This window comes from Mobula birostris, chromosome 2, assembly GCF_030028105.1.
Source record: "Mobula birostris isolate sMobBir1 chromosome 2, sMobBir1.hap1, whole genome shotgun sequence".
In the NCBI taxonomy this organism is placed as follows: Eukaryota; Metazoa; Chordata; class Chondrichthyes; order Myliobatiformes; family Myliobatidae; genus Mobula; species Mobula birostris.
In genome coordinates, this window is record NC_092371.1 from 187,117,108 (window position 1) to 187,139,780 (window position 22,673).

The 22,673-nt window shown below is 41.2% G+C and overlaps 1 protein-coding gene across 3 annotated transcripts in view; it reads left to right on the forward strand.

Annotated features, from left to right (window-relative positions):
* Positions 1-22,673, forward strand: part of LOC140193959 (lysophospholipid acyltransferase 2-like) — a 185,304-nt gene that overhangs the window by 32,235 nt on the left and 130,396 nt on the right. For 2 of the 3 annotated variants that reach the window (XM_072251190.1, XM_072251189.1), the window contains exons 2-3: positions 10,121-10,268; positions 17,991-18,136. In XM_072251190.1, coding sequence (XP_072107291.1) covers positions 10,260-10,268; positions 17,991-18,136 — 155 coding nt within the window. In that variant the 5' untranslated portion in view covers positions 10,121-10,259. The remainder of the gene's footprint in view (positions 1-10,120; positions 10,269-17,990; positions 18,137-22,673) is intronic. The other variant, XM_072251188.1, reaches the window with a different exon arrangement.

The following is a 22,673-nucleotide window of genomic DNA, read 5'->3' on the forward strand; positions in this document are numbered from 1 at the left end:
TGTGGAACACCAAACTCTTTGGGAAGGTGAAATGACAATTGCCACTGGTGGGTTTTCTCCCCCTGGGTTGTGGGTCTGGGGAGCAGTTGGAATGCGCGCGGGCACTCCAGTGATGGATATCTGTTATTTGGCAAGTAGGGTGCCGTGCACAATCCTGATCTGATGGAGGCGGACGTGAGAGCACGGAGGAACATCTGTTGAAACTTCTGAAATGCGTGTTTCGCTGCCGCTGCTACTGTGTGATCCGAAATCTCCGGAGGAGAAGGCCCTGAATCCTCGGCTTTGCTTGTTGCTGGGCGGCCGGGGTGGGGTTGAAGCATTCGGTAGAGATGGTGCTCGGTGTTGGAGGGCTGGCCGGAGGCTCAAGGTTTTCAGATGGACTCAGAGTCGGCTGTGGCTGGGTGCTTTCAGTATGCTGCATCGGCAAACTTGCGGCGCTGGAGGCTCATGGCAGGGAGAGTTTCTCCTTTCCACCGTCTGCATGAGATGTTGGGGCTATCGGGACTTTGAGACTTTTTTTTACCGTGCCCATGGTCTGCTGTTTATCAAATTATGGTATTGCTTTGCACTGTTTTAACTATATGTTATAATTATGTGGTTTTTGTCAGTTTTAGTCTTGGTCTGTCCTGTGTTTCTGCGATGTCATACTGGAGGAACATTGTATCATTTTTAATGCATGCATTTCTAAATGACAATAAACGAGGACTGAGTGTCCTCATAATCTTAGAAATGTATTTCCTATATTTATCAACAAGACTTCCTGCATGCAGTACATCTGACTGGCTACTAGCTGATGGAGAGATATCTTCCATAAGCTTCAGATGTAAAATTCTTCCTGCTTTATAGACATGAACCAAGCCTGAAGCTTGCAAGATCTATGTGCTCCCTTGTCTGTGATACAACTTCAAACTGGAAGAATTACTTCAAACTGGAAGAGTTTTTAATTGGGGAAAGGCAAATTATGAGGCTATAAGGCTAGAACTTGCGGGTGTGAATTGGGCTGATGTTTTTGCAGGGAAATGTACTATGGATATGTGGTCGATGTTTAGAGATCTCTTGCAAGATGTTAGGGATAAATTTGTCCCGGTGAGGAAGATAAAGAATGGTAGGGTGAAGGAACCATGGGTGAAAAGTGAGGTGGAAAATCTAGTCAGGTGGAAGAAGGCAGCATACATGAGGTTTAGGAAGCAAGGATCAGATGGGTCTATTGAGGAATATAGGGAAGCAAGAAAGGAGCTTAAGAAGGGGCTGAGAAGAGCAAGAAGGGGGCATGAGAAGGCTTTGGCGAGTAGGGTAAAGGAAAACCCCAAGACATTCTTCAATTATGTGTAGAAAAAAGGATGACAGGAGTGAAGGTAGGACTGAGTAGAGATAAAGGTGGGAAGATGTGCCTGGAGGCTGTGGAAATGAGCGAGGTCCCTAATGAATACTTCTGTTCGGTATTCACCAATGAGAGGGAACTTGATGATGGTGAGGACAATATGAGTGAGGTTGATGTTCTGGAGCATGTTGATATTAAGGGAGAGGAGGTGTTGGAGTTGTTAAAATACATTAGGACAGATAAGTCCCCGGGGCCTGACGGAATATTCCCCAGGCTGCTCCACGAGGCGAGAAGAGATTGCTGAGCCTCTGGCTAGGATCTTTACGTCCTCGTTGTCCACGGGAATGGTACCGGAGGATTGGAGGGAGGCGAATGTTGTTCCCTTGTTCAAAAAAGGTAGTAGGGATAGTCCGGGTAATTATAGACCAGTGAGCCTTACGTCTGTGTTGGGAAAGCTGTTGGAAAAGATTCTTAGAGATAGGATTTATAGGCATTTAGAGAATCATGGTCTGATCAGGGACAGTCAGCATGGCTTTGTGAAGGGCAAATTGTGTCTAACAAGCCTGATAGAGTTCTTTGAGGAGGTGACCAGGCATATAGATGAGGGTAGTGCAGTGGATGCGATCTATATGGATTTTAGTAAGGCATTTGACAAGGTTCCACACGGTAGGCTTATTCAGAAAGTTAGAAGGCATGGGATCCAGGGAAGTTTGGCCAGGTGGATTCAGAATTGGCTTGCCTGCAGAAGGCAGAGGGTGGTGGTGGAGGGAGCACATTCAGATTGGAGGATTGTGATTAGTGGTGTCCCACAAGGATCTGTTCTGGGACCTCTACTTTTCGTGATTTTTATTAACGACCTGGATGTTGGGGTAGAAGGGTGGGTTGGCAAGTTTGCAGATGACACAAAGGTTGGTAGTGTTGTAGATAGTGTAGAGGATTGTCAAAGATTGCAGAGAGACATTGATAGGATGCAGAAGTGGGCTGAGAAGTGGCAGATGGAGTTCAACCCGGAGAAGTGTGAGGTGGTACGCTTTGGAAGGACAAACTCCAAGGCAGAGTACAAAGCAAATGGCAGGATACTTGGTAGTGTGGAGGAGCAGAGGGATCTCGGGGTACACGTCCACAGATCCCTGAAAGTTGCCTCACAGGTGGATAGGGTAGTTAAGAAAGCTTATGGGGTGTTAGCTTTCATAAGTCGAGGGATAGAGTTTAAGAGTCGCGACGTAATGATGCAGCTCTATAAAACTCTGGTTAGGCCACACTTGGAGTACTGTGTCCAGTTCTGTTCACCTCACTATAGGAAGGATGTGGAAGCATTGGAAAGGGTACAGAGGAGATTTACCAGGATGCTGCCTGGTTTAGAAAGTATGCATTATGATCAGAGATTAAGGGAGCTAGAGCTTTACTTTTTGGAGAGAAGGAGGATGAGAGGAGACATGATAGAGGTATACAAGATATTAGGAGGAATAGATAGAGTGGAAAGCCAGCGCATCTTCCCCAGGGCACCACTGCTCAATACAAGAGGACATGGCTTTAAGGTAAGGGGTGGGAAGTTCAAGGGGGATATTAGAGAAAGGTTTTTTACTCAGAGAGTGGTTGGTGCGTGGAATGCACTGCCTGAGACAGTGGTGGAGGCAGATACACTAGTGAAGTTTAAGAGACTACTAGACAGGTATATGGAGGAATCTAAGGTGGGGGCTTATATGGGAGGCAGGGTTTGAGGGTTGGCACAACATTGTGGGCCGAAGGGCCTGTACTGTGCTGTACTATTTTATGTTCTATGAATTACAGGTATGTTGCTGCTTTACCTGGGGTGGGGGGGGAAGTATCTAGACAACAGGAAGGGCGGAGATGAAAGGGAAGGCGTTGCATTTATCTTCTGTTTAAGATTTCTAGCACCTACAATAGGGTACAGTTTAGTTTGTGAGAATGCTATGGAAGCTTAGCAATGTTTAACAAAATTTTATTAACTAATTACAGGGTTGTGTAAAAGGGAAGTAATACGGAAATTGTGTACTCTTGATTAATAATGATAGCAACGTGCATTAAAATTACAGATATCATTTGACAAAGTAATCATCAGGAGCTTTAGTTCTATATTGTCTATTGCATGGCATCATCGTCATTATAAAGCTACCAGTGAAATTAAATAACCTATCCCTCAACGTCAGCAAGACGAAGGAATTGGTTGTTGACTTCAGAAGGAGTAGCGGACCGCACGACCCAATTTACATCGGTGGTGTGCAAGTGGAACAGGTCAAAAGCTTTAAGTTCCTTGGGGTCAATATCACAAATGACCTGACTTGGTCCAACCAAGCAGAGTTCACTGCCAAGAAGGCCCACCAGCGCCTTTACTTCCTGAGAAAACTAAAGAAATTTGGCCTGTCCCCTAAAACCCTCGCTAATTTTTATAGATGCACCGTAGAAAGCATTCTTCTAGGGTGCGTCACAACCTGGTGTGGAAGTTGTCCTGTCCAAGACCGAAAGATGCTGCAGAAGATCGTGACATGGCGCAGCACATCACACGAACCAATCTTCCGTCCTTGGACTCACTTTACACCGCACGCTGTCAGAGCAGTGCTGCCAGGATAATCAAGGACATAACCCACCCAGCCAACACACTTCGTCCCACTTCCCTCCGGGAGAAGGCTCAGGAGCTTGAACACTTGTATGGCCAGATTTGGGAACAGCTTCTTTCCAACTGTGATAAGACTGCTGAATGGATCCTGACCCAGATCTGGGCCGTACCCTCCAAGTATCTGGACCTGCCTCTCAGTTTTTTTGCACTACCTTACTTTCCATTTTTCTATTTTCTATTTATGATTTATAAGTTAATTTTTTAAATATTCACCAATTTTTAATATTTTTAATATTTAGTATTTGTAATCCAGGGAGTGTGGAGCGCAGAATCAAATATCACTGTGATGATTGTACGTTTTAATATCAATTGCTTGGCAACAATAAAGTATAAAATAAAATGCTGTAACTAATCTGCTGTTTGGGTATGACCCCACTGTGTTTTTGAACATGTACCTGTTTTAGTTCAGAGCCTGTAACTGTAGTATTTTGATTTCATTACTCTTGGAGGTAATTCAAATTATTTATTTAGAATGATAACTTGAATAAGTTTCCCTTTTCCCTTGGTAAAACTTCATATATTTGCAGAATGGAATGTTGTGTCTCATTTTGAATGGACATTTGCAGGACGTGGAGAGAGATGATAATGAAAAGTTCTCTGGACATTGTGTGTCGTGATAAGAAGCCGAAGTATAGAGTTGGGCACTATTTCATATTTTCAGCATATGGAGCATTTTGCTTTCAGATGGGATGTGGTATTTGGTGTTAGAAGTGCATTGATGATTTGATTCAGGAAATGTTAAAGGAGGAACAGAGAAAGCTGTAGACTGTTTGTGAGTGAATTGAGTCTGAGTCCAGGAGGAGGAGAGTAGAGGGGCAGGAGTACTGAAGGATGAGGTTGGAAACTTATTAAGATGCTTTTACTTCACAGATAAGTTGAGAAGTCGTTAAAATAAAAGTACAGCTTTAGTTTTCTTGTTTGGGATAAAGCTAATTATAGGTCATATCTACTTGGAAATCTGTAGTCAATATTTCTGGGATCTTTAATGACATCATGTTTTGCTCTGGGTAGGAGGAGTAGGGTGAGTAGGAGGAAATACTGTGAGATCTTTATGGGGTGCTGCGGAGTTAGTTTGGTTATGGGAAACATTGGAATGCCCCAAATGAACAACAATCAGCATCTTTTGGTCAAGATGGCACCGGTGTACAAAGCTCCTATGGTCGACATCTTCTGCATAGACCATGAAACCATATATTTCACTTATTTTATGTCTTTTACATTTGTTTTTCATCTTGAATGTGAGTTTGGAAATGTTGGAACCTGTGATTTGCAGTTCGAAGATCATTTGGGTGTTTCAGTGCTCTGTAGTTTCTGAGAGGATTTCAGGAGACAGAGGCAGCGTGTGCAAACCTCGTAGCAAGAAGACTGCGGGACAGGAGTTGAGCTAATGTTTGACACCATTTCACTGATTAAAACTTCCTTTGTTTGCTGATTAACGTGACAAGGGAGATTGAAACATGGAGGCAAATGATGAAGGTGAACACTGGTGGAATCACTCTGCTACCAGAGAAGGGAGAGGCTGCCGTTGTGCCCAAAGAATGTTACCCAGACTTTCTGTGTTTTGGATATGGACTTGGAATATGGACTTCTTTTATTTTAGTCTTAGAACTTTTTTTATATGGTATTTTTCACCCAATCTTTTTTTTATGCATGCAGGGAGGGGAGATTTGAGGATTGATGATCGTGCTGCTGTTCTTTTCTTTATTGATTTTGTGGCTATCTGGAGAAGACGAATTTCAGAGTTGTATACATTGATAATAAATGAGCCTTTGAAGAAATATTACTTCTATTAAGAATCATGAAACCAGAGTCAGGAATTACAACTTGGCTGGAACTGAAGAACCAGACTAACTAGTTTCGAATCTGAGGACTTAGCAATATTCAAGGCAATTCAAAGTTATAATCATTGGTACATTTTTAATGTATTGTAGCCTTTGATTAAGAACCTGGCGCGGCTGGTTTTTTAGCCTCGGCCAAATCCTGTAAGACAAAGGAAAAAACAAGTAAGACCTGAAAACACAAGAATAGACAAAAAAAACTTGTGATGTGAGAAATAGTGGTGATTTGAAATTACTGAATTCAGAAAGTCAGAGTAATTTTTGCATCTGAACTTCCTGTATTCAAATGTTAATTTAAAATGTTAAGTGAACTAGAATTTATCATTTAAGGGAGGATACATTAAACTCTTATTTGTTATACATTAAACTCATAAAACTCAATTTGTTTTATAGGAAAGATGTAATAGAGAAATGGAGGTCATTTAAAGGTGAAATTTTGAGGGTACAGAATCTTTATGTTCCTGTTAGGTTGAAAGGAAAGGTTAAAAGTTTGAGAGAGCCATGGTTTTCAAGGGATATTGGAAACTTGGTTCGGAAAAAGAGAGATCTACAATAATTATAGGCAGCTTGGAGTAAATGAGGTGCTCGAGGAATATAAAGAATGTAAAAAGAATTTTAAGAAAGAAATTAGAAAAGCTAAAAGAAGATATGAGTTTGCTTTGGCAAGTAAGGTGAAAATAAATCCAAAGGGTTTCTATGGTTATATTAATAGCAAAAGGATAGTGAGGGATAATTTTGGTCCCTTAGAGAATCAGAGTGGATGGCTATGTGCGGAGCCAAAAGAGATGGGGGAGATTTTGAACAATTTCTTTTCTTCAGTATTCACTAAGGAGAAGGATATTGAATTGTGTAAGGTAAGGGAAACAAGAAGGGTAGTTATGGAAACTATGATGATTAAAGAAGAGGAAGTACTGGCGCTCTTAAGGAATATAAAAGTGCATAAGTCTCCGGGTCCTAACAGGATATTTCCTAGGACCTTGAGGGAAGTTAGTGTGGAAATAGCAGGGGCTCTGACAGAAATATTTCAAATGTCATTAGAAACGGGGATGGTGCTGGAGGATTGGTGTATTGCTCATGTTGTTCCATTGTTTAAAAAGGGTTCTAAGAGTAAACCTAGCAATTATCGGCCTGTGAGTTTGACGTCAGTGGTGGATAAATTAATGGAAAGTATTCTTAGAGAAGGTATATATAATTATCTGGATAGACAGGATCTGATTAGGAAGAGTCAACATGGATTTGTGCGTGGAAGGTCATGTTTGACAAATCTTATTGAATTTTTTGAAGAGGTTACTAGGAAAGTTGATGAGAGTAAAGCGGTGGATGTTGTCTATATGGACTCCAGTAAGGCCTTTGACAAGGTTCCACACGTTAGGTATTAATATTGAAGTAGTAAAATGGATTCAGCAGTGGCTGGATGGGAGACGCCAGAGAGTAATGATGGATAACTGTTTGTCAGATTGGAGGCCGGTGACTATTGGTGTGCCTCAGGGATCTGTACTGGGTCCAGTGTTGTTTGTCATATATATTAATGATATGGATGATGGGGTGGTAAATTGGATTAGTAAGTATGCAGATGATCTACAAACCCCATTTCCAGAAAAGTTGGGATATTTTCCAAAATGCAATAAAAACAAAAATCTGTGATATGTTAATTCATGTGAACTTTTATTTAACTGACAAAAGTACAAATAAAATATTTTCACCAACTTAATTGTATTTTGTAAATATACACAAATTTAGAATTTGATGGCTGCAACACACTCAACAAAAGTTGGGATAGAGTTAAAATAAGATTGAAAAGTGCACAGAATATTCAAGTAACACCGGTTTGGAAGACTCCACATTAAGCAGGCTAATTGGTAGCAGGTGAGGTATCATGACTGGGTATAAAAGTAGTGTCCATCAAAGGCGCAGTCTTTACAAGCGAGGATGGGTCGTGGCTCACCCCTTTGTGCTAAAATTCGTGAGAGAATTGTTAGTCAGTTCAAAAGGAACATTCCTCAACACAAGGTTGCAGAGAATTCAGGTCTTTCAACATCTACAGCACATAATATTGTGAAAAGATTCAGAGAATTCAGAGACATCTCAGTGCGTAAAGGGCAAGGTCGGAAACCACCATTGAATGCACGTGATCTTCGAGCCCTCACGCGGCACTGCCTAAGAAACCGTCATGGTACAGTGACAATTATAGCCACCTGGGCTCGGGAGTACTTCGGAAAACCATTGTCACTCAAAACAGTCTGTCGCTGTATCCAGAAATACAACTTGAAACTGTGTTACGCAAGGAGGAAGTCATACATCAACTCTATGCAGAAATGCTGGTGAGTTCTCTGGGCCCGAGCTCATCTCAGATAGACCGAAAGACTGTGGAACCTTGTGCTGTGGTCAGATCAGTCCACATTTCAGCTAGTTTTCGGAAAAAACGGGCGTCGAGTTCTCCGTGCCAAAGATGAAAACGACCATCCAGATTGTTATCAGCGAAAGGTGCAAAAGCCAGCATCTGTGATGGTATGGGGGTGCATCAGTGTCCACGGCATGGGTGAGTTGCATGTATGTGAAGGTACCATTGACTCTGAGGCGTATATTAGGATTTTAGAGAGACATATGTTGCCATCAAGGTGACGTCTCTTCCTGGGACATCCATGCTTATTTCAGCAGGACAATGCCAGACCACATTCTGCACGGGCTACAACAGCGTGGCTTTGTAGACACAGAGTGCGTGTGCTTGACTGTCCTGCTGCCAGTCCAGATCTATCTCCTATTGAAAATGTATGGCGCATCATGAAGAGGAGAATCAGACAACAGAGACCACAGACTGTTGTGCAGCGGAAGTCTTATATCAAGCAAGAATGGACAAAATTTTCCAATTGCAAATCTACTACAATTAGTATCCTCAGTTCCAAAACAATTAAACAGTGCTATTAAAAGAAAAGGTGATGTAACACAATGGTAAACATCCCTCTGTCCCAACTTTTGTTGAGTGTGTTGTAGCCATCAAATTCTAAGTTTGTGTACGTTTACAAAATACAATTAAGTTGGTCAGTAAAACTATTGAAAATCTTTTCTTTGTACTTTTGTCAGTTAAATAAAGGTTCACATGAATTAACATATCACAGATTTTTGTTTTTATTGCATTTTGGAAAATATCCCAACTTTTCTGGAAGTGGGGTTTGTAAGATAGGTGGAGTTGTGGATAATGAAATAGGTTTTCAAAGCTTGCGGAGAGATTTAGGCCAGTTAAAAGAGTGGGCTGAAAGATGGCAGATGGAGTTTAATGCTGATAAATGTGAGGTGCTACATTTTGGTAGGACTAATCAAAATAGGACATACATGGTAAATGGTAGGGCATTAAAGAATGCAGTAGAACAGAGGGATCTAGGAATAATGGTGCATATTTCCCTGAAGGTGGAATCTCATGTGGATAGGGTGATAAAGAAAGCTTTTGGTATGCTGGCCTTTATAAATCAGAGTATTGAGTATAGGAGTTGGGGTGTAATGTTGAAATGGTATAAGGCATTGTAAGGCCAAATTTGGAATATTGTGTACAGTTCTGATCACCGAATTATAGGAAATATGTCAACAAAATTCAGAGAGTACAGAGGAGGTTTACTAAAATGTTGCCTGGGTTTCATCTCCTAAGTTATGGAGAAAGGTTGAACAAGTTAGGTCTTTATTCTTTGGAGCGTAGAAGGTTGAGGGGGGACTTGATAGAGGTGTTTAAAATTATTAGGGGAATAGATAAAGTTGACGTGGATAGGCTTTTTCCATTGTGAGTCGGGGGAGATTAAAACAAGGGGACATGAGTTCAGAGTTAAAGGGCAAAAGTTTAGGGGTGATATGAGGGGGAACTTCTTTACTCAGAGAGTGGTAGCTGCGTGGAACGAGCTTCCAGCAGAAGTGGTTGAGGCAGGTTCAATGTTGTCATTTAAGGTTAAATTGGATAGATATATGGACAGGAAAGGAATGGAGGATTATGGGCTGAGTGCAGGTCGTTGGGACTAGGTGAGAGTAAGAGTTCGGCACGGACTAGAAGGGCCGAGATGGCCTGTTTCTGTGCTGTAATTGTTATATGGTTATAAAGTTTAAAGTAAGATTTACTCTCAGAGTACAAACGTACCAGGTACAACCCTGAGATTCTTTTTCTATGGCATACTTAGTAAATCTGCAGAACAGTAACTGTAAGCAGGATCTGTAAACTGTAAACATTAGGACTGTAAACAAATTGTGCAAACGTAGATATAAATTAATAGCAATAAATAATAAGCATGAAATGATGAGATAAAAGAGTCCTTAAATGAATATAGTTATCCCCTTTTGTTCAAGAGCCTGATGGTTGAGGAGTATTCTTGAACCTGGTGGTGGAGTTCCTGAGGCGCCTTTAACTTCTACCTGATGGCAGCAGCGAGAAAAGAGCGTGGCCTGGGTTGTGAGGATCCTTGATGGATGCTGCTTTTCTACAGCAATGTTTCCTGTACGTGAGCTCAATAGTTTGGAGGGTTTTACCCATGATGAACTGGGCTGAACCCACAAACTAGAAAACCTCAGTAGCCAAATCTTACAATTTTGCAATCTTGATGCTAGAATCTAGTAGTTGGAATAGTAATTTATACATTTTATTTGGTAAAAGGACAAAGTAAAAATCAAAGATCTTCAAGACTTGGGAATAAGATGTTAAAAGAAGTTAAAGACTAGAACACTCAGAACGATGGGTAGTGTCTGTTGAAGGAGAATTGGGGATGATGTTTCTGATTTTCAGATGGGCTGAAATGGTTGACAGATTATTGATTAAAGGAACAAAAAATCCAAAGGTTATGTTTTACTATTTAAGTTCTGCACACTCTTGCTCTCAATGTGAAAACCTGGTAGTGCATTGCATTGACAGCATTCATCTGCTGCTGCATATGCTTGCCATTGCAAACTTGCCCATCAATTTGAAGTGAGGATTGAAGATGATAGCTTTATGTATCCCTTTATTTATTTAGACTGTACTTGTGCTAAATAAAGAACTAAATGTCCAACAGTGCAGCATGTAAAATGTATCTGTGAGTTTGCTTGCATATTTCCTGGGTGACAGGGATTCAGAATGCAAATAACCTTATTAAAATCCTGCAGTGTTAAGCAAGTCTTTGTTTAAAGTGAAGAAAAAGTTCTGATGCCCAACAAATTCCTCCTTGCTGACAGTCAACACAGGCACACTTCAAGGACATGTGCTCACCCCTCTGCTCTACTCTCTCTACACTCATGACTGTGTTTAGTAGGCACTGATCAAACACCATTTATGAATTTGCTGATGACACCACTTGCAGAATCTCAGCTGGTGACGAGGAGGGGTACTAGAGCGAAATAGATTGCGGATCAAATGGTGTTGTAACAATAGCTTTCCACTCAGTATCTGCAAGACCAAGAGATTGATGGTGAATTTCAGGAAAGGGAAGTTGGGAGAACACACGCCAATCCTTACTGAGGGGTCAGCGGTGGAAAGAATGAGCAGTTTCAAGTTCCTGGGCATCAGCATCTCAGAGGATCCATCCTAGGCCCAACATATCGATACAATCATGGTGAAGTTATGCCAGTGGCTATACTTCATTAGGAGTTTACATCAAGGTCAGGTATGGATGTGGCAATGCACAGGATCGTAAGGGGTTTCAGAGGGCCGTAGACTCATCAGTTCCATCACGGGTACAAGCCTTTCCATGACTGAGGACACCTTACAAAGGTGGTGCCTCAGGAAGGCGACATCCGTAATTAAGGACCCTTACCGTCAAGGAACTTCTTCTCTTATTAGTACCACGAGGGAGAAGGTGCAGGAGCCTCACTATTGGAACTTGTAGTCATGCTGCAACCATGAAATAAAAAAAATTGCAATTTATGTCAGCGACAAGTAAATTCTGATGATTTGATACCATTCCAATTTCACTGGTAAGTTGTTTCTCCTTTGCCATTAGCAGAGAGAGAAGAAATAAAACTAACCCAACGAACTATACAAGAACACTGCCATCATTTGAACTTTGGATTGCTGTGAGGGGTGTGTGTGTGTGTGCATGTGTGTTTGCTTCTTGAACAATTTAATGTGGAATTTGTAATGGATAACAGCCAATATGTTCTTGTACAATACTTACAACCAACTTGTACTCTGACGCAGCCCTGGCATTGAGTTGGACTTGAAACATCAACTGTGCTTGACCTGCTGAGAGTCTCCAGCATTTTATTTCAGACTTTTAGCTTTTGTATTTTTGTAAATTTTTATTATATTTTCTTGTTTATATGACCTTCTGACATGCAAGGTATTATCTGCAAAATCCAGTTGACGAGTTCATTTCGAGGTCTTTCTGTATAAATATTGCTTTGGGTACGGGGGTAAGAAGAGAAAAAAATAAGGAATGAAAGAATCTGGATGAACAGCAACACATTTTTAATGTAATGCTGTGCTATTGTAATAATGCCCCAAGGCACCTTCAGGTGGATATTGTGAAATTAAATTTGACAAAGCAAACAAAGATGTTAGGGCATATGACTAAGCTTGGCCTAAATGAAGAAGGGGAGGCAGAAGCTTTTGGAGCACCTTGTTAACTAGAGCGGCTAGATTGGCAGTATGAAATCAATTAAAATTTGCACACTCATGAAGCCTGGAAGAAGGCACGGATCTCTGGGCTGACTTGGAGTAGGCTAGATTTTGGTGTTCTCAGACGTTTGCAGGGCATAGGATGTAGGCTCACCAGAAAAGGCACAGGACAGTCAAGTCTGGAGGGGACAAAGACATGGAGTTTTAATAGAAATTGAGCTGAGGCAGGTATAGAATTGGACAGTTATAATGGTAGAAATGGGCTTCTTGGGATCTGACTATGTATGTGTCCAGGATGTTTGTCTTCACTTCAAATGCACCACCTAGGATTATGTAGAGTCTAAACTTTTTGCTGCACCAGAGTTTAGGCTACTATATGCTATATAGGTGAGTGGATGAAAGTTTAGGGTAGGTTTTTCAGAGTTGTAGGTGATTGGAATGTACTACTGGGATGGTATTAGAAATTGATTCAATAGGGACAATTCAGAGGCTGTTAGATAGGCACATGGATAGCCATAGAGAATATTTTTAGGCAAATGATGAATTTAGCCTCCAATAGAAGTAAATTTGCATGATTTTGCTGTAAGCTAAAGTGGCTAGTGCTTAACTGGAAAACTGCATTCACTCGTATACATAAGAATCATACAACATAGAAACAGGTCCTGTGGCCCAATGGATTCACATCAATTATAATTATCAAACACCCATTTGCACTCCTGCACTAATTGCACTTTATTTGTTCCATATTTCCATCAATGCCCCTCAGATTTTATCACTTAATTACACACAGTGACCAATTAACTTGCAATTTACACATTCTTGAGATGTGGGCAGAAATTGGAGGCCTTGGAAGAACCCTATGTGGTCACAGATGGTATGGAGGTTAAAATTGGGCTCTGATTACTGGAGCCAAAAGGCAGCAGCTTTTCATATTTCATGTGAAATAAACATTGATTAATGTTTAAGGAGGTTGTTGCTGGAAGATTTTTCATCTTGCCTCCTAACAAGGTAGAAGAATGTTGCTGTATTTCTATGAGCTTGTGTCTTGTATAACTGCTAGCTGGAAATAAACTTGCATTCCTAATATAAGGGTAAGGGATGATGATGATGCCAAAGTATAATTAATGCAAGGTTGTGAAGTTTGTTACTATAAAATAGTCAGAATATCTTTTGCCCTGTGTCAAATTTAATGTGTGTTCATACACAGGTTGATTAGGATTCAAACTTTCAACAGTTGGCCTGAAAGCAGGCTGTACATATTTTCTCTCAACAATTTCTCCTTTGGCTCCTTCCAATTTTTCCATACTCGGTGTAGTCATGGGCACCCACATGTGGCCCCAGCTACGACTGTCTTTCTGTTGGGTACATAGAACAATGCATTCACCAGTCATGCTCCCCAACTCTTCCTCTGTAACATTGATGACTGCATTGGTGTGGCTTCATGCACTCATGCTGAGCTTGCCAATTTCATCAACTTAGTCTCCAACTTCAACCTGCCCTTAAAATTCACTTGGTCTATTTCTGACACCTCCCACCCCCTTCTTGATCTCTCTGTCTCTATCTCTGGACACAAACCATCTACTGACATCTTTTACCAATTCCCAGGGCTATATTGTCTACCCTTTCCCACCCTCTCTCCTATAAAAATGCTATTCTCTTTTCTCAGTTCCTTTATCTCAACTGCATCTGTTCCCAGTAAAGGTTTCCTTTCCAGAACATTAGAGAGTTCTTCCCTCTTCAAAGAACAAGGTTTCCCTTCCTCCAGCATTGATAGTGATTCCACCTGCATTTCTCCATTTTCTAGACAACCGAGATCACCCTATCTTCCTGCTGCCTTAATAATGATAGAGTTCCTGTTGGCCTTACCTGCCACCTCATGAGCCACTATTTTCTACAATTTCCACTGTTGCCAAAGGGATCCTACCACTAAACACACCTTTGCCTCCACCCTCCCCACACTTCCTGTTTTCCGCAGGGATTGCTGTCTCTGTGATTCACTTGTCCATTCATTCCTCCTCGCTAATCTCCTCCCTGGCACCTATCCGTGCAAGCAGCCACAGTGCTTGTCGGCATTCATCCCCCCCTCCATTCTCCTCCTCTGTCACCTCCATTCACCTCCTCTATCACCTCCATTCAGGGCCCAAAACAGTCCTGCCAGGTGAGGCAACATTTCACCTGCGAATCTGCTGGGGTTGTCTTTTGTATCTGCTGCTGCCGATGAGGCCCCCTCTACATTGGTGAGACCAGTTGTAAATTGGAGAACTGCTTCGTCAAGCACCTCTGCTCCATTTGCCAAAAGTGGAACTTCCTGATGACATTTTAGTTCCCAATTCCCATTCCTGTTCTGACATGTTGGTCCACAGCCACCTCATGTGCTTTGATGAGGTGACCCTCTGGATTGAGGAGAAACACTTTATATTCCTATCCAATTCTTAAGTGTACCCATGAATTTGTTTCCACAACTTCCTTTCACATTCTGACCAAACTTCCAGACCTGGCAACGTTCCTATTTCAGATGTTGAATACTAAATTACAGACAGTATCTGTGCTGTGAAAAATACCCATTGGTGGGATGCAGGATCGGGAAGTCATGGAGAAAATAAAAGTGGAAATGTGCAATTTGGTAGAGGCCTTAAGCTATGGGGCGGGGGGGTTTACAGAAGTGGTAAAAGTCACATTGTTATGAATGGAGGAGCTTTTGCTGCATCTGCAGTTCTACTGGAAGCTGCAATCAGAAGCAGTGGAGGCACTGGTGGAATTGGAACAGTGAACCGGAGCATCTCAGTAGAAATGGTTCCTCTCAAAAGCGGGATGGGAAGGTAACATCTGTGGTAACATTACTTGGAAGCTGAAACTAGGACAGGTGTGCAGGCTGGAGAGGACATTTGGGAGTCCTGAGAGTGCCCATTTTAAGTTTTTTTTGTTTTTCCAGAGGATTCATGCTGGGTGGAAAAAGAAGGACGCAGGACATGGAGGTGAAAGAGACTTTAACTGGAGATCATTAGAAGAAAGTGATTAGAGATTTAAACAGATTACTGGTCCTCCCTGGATTACAAACGCCTGACATGTAGCCAGCCCGGTACTTATGAATGATCATTAAGGAAACCAGAGGGATTTGCCAGCTGCTGCAGAGCTACAGACATCTGCTGGGTGGGAGTAGGGTACTAACACATGCCTTCACTTTCTCCCTAACCTGAGCCAAGTAGAACTGGGAGCACTGAGCAGCCTGAGCTCAGTGAGTCAGTGACGCTGGGTCACCGCTCTCCTATCACAGCCGTTTCTCTGATCCTCCCGCAAGCACTTTTTGTTCATTTCCAACTTGAGAACAGTTCTCAGGACAGAACTCGTCATAAACTGGGGATTGCCTGTACATTGTCAGGTGACGAAGCCAATTAAAATGACTCGAGACATTTTATTTGGAGGGATAGATTAGGGGCAGTTGTGTGTTGCTGAATTTAGAGCTGGCAAGAGAAATTGAAGTCTAAATCGACAATGACAGTTAGTTGTCCAGTGTAGAGGCCAAGCCTGAAAAGCGGTGATGGTGCATTAGTGGAAAGACCAGGATGGATGCTCAAATTTTGTTGAAAGATGTTTGAAGGAGGTCAGATTAGCAAAGCAATAGAACGATAGAATAACCTGTGAATTGTTGATTAGGATCACATTGTCCCTATGGTGGAACTACCAGTGGAAAATATGATCAGAGAGATTCCATTTTAGGGCAAGATATTGACCACCAGCCGGATTTGTGTCAAGGTTATGTTCATGCAGTCATCTACAATAAGATCTTGGGTAGAAAAGGCTTTGTTCATACGTGGATGGGTGTTTTGGAGAGGGGAGATGATAGCTGATCTTCTGGCAGAGTCTACAATCATGAGTGGAAGGATTAGTTTGTACAGAAGAAGTTTTGCCCAGTTGCAGGTAAAATATTGGGTGAGTGTGGGACATGGGATTTGGGGGCACCAACAGATTCAATTTTTCTTTGCATAAGAAATTACACATCCTGGAGGTGTAGACTGTTGCCATTCTCACGTGAATATAGAGCAGATAAGTTCTTTTTAAGGTAGATGTTGAATTGGCTGCAGGATACTTCTTGAAGCAGGAGATATAAATTTAGATTTAGAATGTAAAATTTTATTTCTTCGGTCCATCTCACAACATTAGGGAATAAATATCAAACAACAGGATTTTGGATCTCCCCCCTCCCCCTCCCACTTTCAAATCTCTTACTAACTCTTCTTCCCTCAGTTAGTCCTGACGAAGGGTCTCGGCCTGAAACGTCGACTGTACCTCTTCCTAGAGATGCTGCCTGGCCTGCTGCGTTCACCAGCAACTTTGATGTGTGTTGAGGGAATAAATATCTTTATGTTGCATCTCCACCGCTATGTACAAGCAATAAGGAAGGGAAATGTGGGAGGATATTGCCCAAACATTAAGATTGTATACATAATTGTTTTGTATGCATGTGTGGACAGTCAGATACAATGTACAGTCAGATATACTATCAGATTAATGTGTATAATCACTATTGGAAACACTCTACTGTTAAACTTTCCAATTATCGGTTCCAAAGTCACTTCTCCACTGTATAGATATAGAGCCAAATCACAGCAAAACTACTACAGTCACAGACAGAAGAATTTTATTACACACTGCGAGGAGATCAATCTGAATTATTCATTCAGTTCAGCTCAGCACTACAAGATGTATTTTGTGCACCAGGACATCTAGGAACTAGGCAAAAGGTTTATAAAGAGCAAGGAATCTTGGGTTTTCCCTCAGATTCTAAATGTTTGTATTCTGTTTTTAGTAATCATTGAAGTGAGGGGAGAAAAAACTTTAGGATCAGTGCATTCTTTGTTGTGGGACTGGCAAAATTGAGCATTGAAACCTTTTTATCATTTTGTATTTTGGATTTAGTTCAGGCAGTAGATTACCTGGATATGATATGGAACTAAGGTAATTGTTTAGTAACATGAGCTGTACCAGTGTGAGTTATGTTTGTTGCTTGATTTCTCCCCCACCCCCAGCTTCCATACCTCCCAGCACTCTGCGTGATAACTAATGCTCAAGAAAATGTCCACTATCTAGATGACAATAGATGATATCCAAATTAATCATTCTGAGGGTAAATAGAAATGTTGATTTGAGAATTTAATCAAAATGTGATATAGGTGAATCTAGTCAGGAGACTTGCTATTGTGTTTGTAAATTGCTTCAGGTTCCTGTGGAGAATCACTCTAAAGGCCTTAAAAGTTCACTGTAAAATTAGACTTCCTGGAATGCTGTTGGTGCCAATTTTTTTCTTTTTTCCTCCCTTCCATTAATTTTTAAAAATTCTTTGTGGGGACCCTTTTAGCTTTCAAAAACATGTTTGCACATTTGTGTCAAATTATTGCTAAAGTATTTTTCATTACTACACATTAAATAAAGGCAAGAAAAAAATAATAAATCTGATATCCTTTAGCTTCCTCAAGATATCTAATAGTCATTGTTTTGGGAACTTTCATTTAAGTCAGTGGAATTGGTTGCAAGTACAATTAATAACAGCATACTTAAAGTTATCTTTAATTCCACTTTTAATTCTGATTTTAATATGCATAGCATTATACAATCTACGTTTTCTCTTTCTAGGTGAATTTTGTAGTATGTCAGTTGTTTGCTCTGCTAGCAAGTGTGTGGTTTCGACTTTATCTTCATCCAAGTAAAACAAGCAGCTTTGTCAGGCATGCTGTTGCCACCCTTCTGGGACTTTATCTTGCAGTGTTCTGCTTTGGATGGTAAGTATTGCATTAAACTTAACAATTTCAATATGTTGCCCCTGAAGAGAAAGTAGAATTTACAAGCCCACCTACCCTTCCCCATTTTGATTGCTTGTGCTAGTTTTGGTTTTGTGGTGGTTAACAGCCAGCCTGGACCTTGTATCAAATAGCAGCATGTGAACCTGGATAGTATTCATTGCCCTTGACACCTGTTCACCATCTTGCCACAACCTGAGCCTTTTTTTATTCAGTTCCTTATGCTTATTTTTAGTCAGAGAAGGACCTTTGTAACTTTTTCTCGTTAATTCTGATACCCAATATGATTTCTGAGATTGGCAAGTTTACCTAAAGCGAATGAACAAAGATTAGATTTCATATTTATCTAATGCCTGCATTTTTGACATGTTATGTCAACCACTTTTGACAAATATGAGGGTACAACTATGAGAGGACACCATTTACAATTTAGGATATGGTTAAAACTTGTCCATAATAGCATTTGTTGTTTCTTTCTGGTCTTTCTGCTCACTTCCCCAGGTCTTGTAAGAAATGCGGTTTTCATAATCAAGGTTTATCCCACACATTTGTGTAACACAGGACTTTGTAATTATGGGCTGTTCCCTGGAGCACGTGTTAAGACAAGCAGCGCCTGCTGCTGGAATATTATCTCTGTGAAAGAAATATTTTGGTCTGTCCAAAGCATGTTACACTTGCAGTGGAAGGATCACTACATAACCTATTGTTGCCGATTGTCATATTCTGAGGTCCAGGTCTAGGTGCTGCAGCTTATTGCAGTGTTGAAACTTCTTGTAGCTACCTCAAGAGCTGTATGTGGAAAGGCCATATATCAGAACCTTTATCAATTTGCAGCTCAAACCTGTGTGTAAACTTTTTCCTAGATATGGAATGTATGCAAAAGAAAGTTTCGTGTCTTTTAAATCTTGTGAGCAAAAGGAATGATATACACTAAGAGACTGCCTGTGCATCTCAGATATCCCACCTCAGATATCCCACCCTACAAAAACTCATTTGCACCATCAATTTGCGGGAGACTCCCGGAACTTCCGGGAGAGGTGGGATGTTTGCAATAGAATAGCTCCTTAGCAGCTAGCCAGCTAGTTTAAATAACGTTAGCTATGCTAATGAATGAATGGCACCTGTTAAACTCACCTCAACATGTCTTTTACATTTTAACCCACCATGGGCAATAGAAAAGTCACTGTTGCAAACAGCGCAGCGAGCAACATTGTCATTATTTTTGACCCCTATTAGACAGGGGTACACTTTAGGGTAGTCTGGGGTGACGTACGTTTTATATTTTCTTTTTTTGGAACCCTCTCCCATGGCGTGCGCGTTCTCGCTCTCTCTCTCTCGCTTGCGTGCTCTCGCTTTCTCTCTCACTCGCTCGCGCACTCTCGCTTTCTCACTCTCGCTTTCTCTCGCGCGCGCTCTCTCTCGTCGTTCTCGCACTTTCTCTTTTGCTTTCTCTCTCGCTCGCTCGCTCTCAAAAAAAATTGATTTCCATGATATTGTATATAATTTGCGCGCATCAGGGAGCCACTATTAATATGCGGGAGACTCCCGGAGCTTCCAGGAGAGGTGGGATGTCTGACATCTGCTCATTAATGCAATTATTTAATCAGCCAATTCTGTGGCAGTAACTCAAAGCATAAAATCCTGGTCAAGAGGTTCAGTTGTTGTTCAGGCCAGACATCAGAATGGGGGGAAAAAGTGTGATCTTAGTGATCACATCGCTATTGATTCCCAGGGTATGAGTCACATCTTACCTTAAAACATCATGCATAGAAATAAACTCAAAAATTCAAAGAAAATTTATTATCAACGTTATTATATACAATCCTAAGATTAATTTTCTTGCAGGCATACTTAATAAATTCATAATAGAATAATAATATAATAAAATCATTGAAAGACCATACCAATATGGATATTCAACTAATGTGCAAAAGACAACAAGCTACAAATACAAAAAAAAATCAATAACAACTATCAAGAGCTTGAGATGAAGAGTCCTTGAAACTGAGTCTATAAGTTGTGGGAATATTTCAGTGATGGGGCAAGTGAAGTTATCCCTTTTGGTTCAAGAACCTGATGGTTGAGGGGTAATGACTGTTCCCGAACCTGGTGGTGCGAGTTCTGAGGATCCTGTACCACATTCCTGATGGCAACAGTGAGAAGAGAGCATGTCTTGGATGGTGGATACTCTGATGATGGATTCTGCTTTCCTGTAGCAACTCTCATGTAGATGTGCTCAGTGATGGGGAGGGCTTTACCTGAGATGGACTAATATTAATTAGTTTTTGTAGGATCTTTCGTTCAAGGGCATTGGTGTTTCCATACCAGGCTGTGATACAGATAGGCAGTATGCTCTCAACTACTTATCTATAGTTTGTCAAGTTTTAGATGTCATACTGAATCTTCGCAAACTCCTAAGGAAATAGAGTTGTTGCCATGCTTTCTTTGTAATTGCACTTATGTGTTGGGCCCAGAACAGGTCATCTGAAATGATAACACTACAGAATTTAAAGTTGCTGAACCTCTTGTCCTCTGATCCTCTGATGAGGATTGGCTCATGGACCTCTGCTTTTCCCTTTCTGAAGTTAATAATCACTCCTTTGTCTTGCTGACATTGAGGAAGTTGTTGTTGTTGTGGCACCACTCAGCCAGATTTTTGATCTCTTTCCTATTTGCTAACTCATCACCTCCTTTGATTCGGTCTAAGACAGTGGTGTTGGCAGCAAACTTGAATATGACATTGGAGCTGAGATGTGCTCCAACTGTAAAGCGAGTAGAGCAGGGGCTAAGCACATATCCTTGTGGTGCCCCTGTGCTGATGGAGATTGTGGGGGTGTTGCCAATCTGAATTTACTGGGGTCTGCAAGCAAGGAAATGGAGGATCCAATAGCATAGGGAGGGGAGGTATTGAAGCTAAGGTCTTGAAGCTTATTGATTAGTTTTGGTGGAAGATAGTACTGAATGTTGAGCTGGAATTGATAAAGAGCATCCTGATGTATCCTTCTTTGCTGTCCAGATGTTCCAGATTTGAGTGAAGAGCCAATGAAATATTATGTGCTGTGGATCTGTTGTGCTGGTAGACAAATTGGAGTGGATCCATGTTCCTTCTCAGGCAGGAGTTGATATGTATCATCACTAACCTCTCCAACACTTCATCACTGTGGATGTAAGTGCTACTGGACAATAGTCATTGAGGCAGGTTACCACGTTCATCAAGTGCGCCATTATAATTGAAACCAGCTTGTGAAGCAGATGGGTACCTCTAGGCTGCCAAAGCAAGAGGCTAAAGATCTCAGTAAACATTCCAACCTGTTGATCTGCACAGGCTTTTGGTACTCTGGCAGGTATTTCGTCTCAGCCAGATGCTTTCTGTTGGTTCACCCTCCTGAATGATGCTTTTACTTCTGCCTCAGAGACTGAAATCAGAGTCATTAGGGGCTATGGGAGTTCATGGAAGGTTACTGTTATGTTTTGATGGTCAAAGCAGCATAGAAGGCATTGAGCTCATCTGGCAGCAAAGCCTTATTGTCACCTATGTTGCTTAATTTTATTTTGTAAGAGGTTAATAGCATTCAAGCCCTGCCATATCTTCAGTGATTCAAATTTGGTCTGGAATTGCCAGTACGCACATGTAGCCACATCTCCCCATTCCTACATTGGCCCCCTCTCACAATAGCTATTCTGTTTAATCCTACATACTTTTTATTGACTGCTATTAATGAGCTAATTAGCTAGTCAATTATTAACTAGCCATTAGCCAACTTGCATTTTTTATATTCCTGTAAGGTGAAACTCGCAAACAAGTCCCATAACAAATCACATAAATGCTTTTGTTCTCACTTCTTCAAGTCCTGAATGCTATTAAGTGAAACACAGTTTGTAGTTGAATAAATTGTAGTTCTTCATTACTTGTTCTGCACGCTCATGGTGCTTGCATCCTGTTCTAATAGGTGGTGAACTTATTGGAGCATTAAACTAAAACCTTCCATACTGCCTGTTGTCCATTTATCATGGAGAAGTTGAGAGCTCGAGGCTTAGAAGATTTGTGTGATGTCTGAGCTGTATTACTGTATGTACAGGTGCATCCCATGTTACAAATGACCTGCTTGCAGAAATACAACTTTGTGCAATTTCTGCCATGCATTTTTCAGGACAATAATAAAATGTTTTGTGATATTTATTTATGAGTGGATACGGTATATATTCCATTAGTTTAATTATGGGTATTCAGTGAAATGAAATAATTTTTGCAATGTGTGCAGATTGATATGATATGGGCAGCCATGGAAAGCTGATATTGCTGATTTAGAGATTTAAATGCCAAGTCGGGTGGATTGAAAGGCAGGGTGTCGGGACCAGAGGCGAGGGTCGGGCCAGTTCTGCTCGCTGTTTCATGATGTTTGTTCCACTCTGGGTGGAGCTGAAGATGTGGCCTGCTCCGGGCTCCGTCTAAGGGCTCCATGACATTTTCTTGGCTCTCTGCTGAACGGAGGCTGAAGCTGTGGCCTGCTCTGGCTGC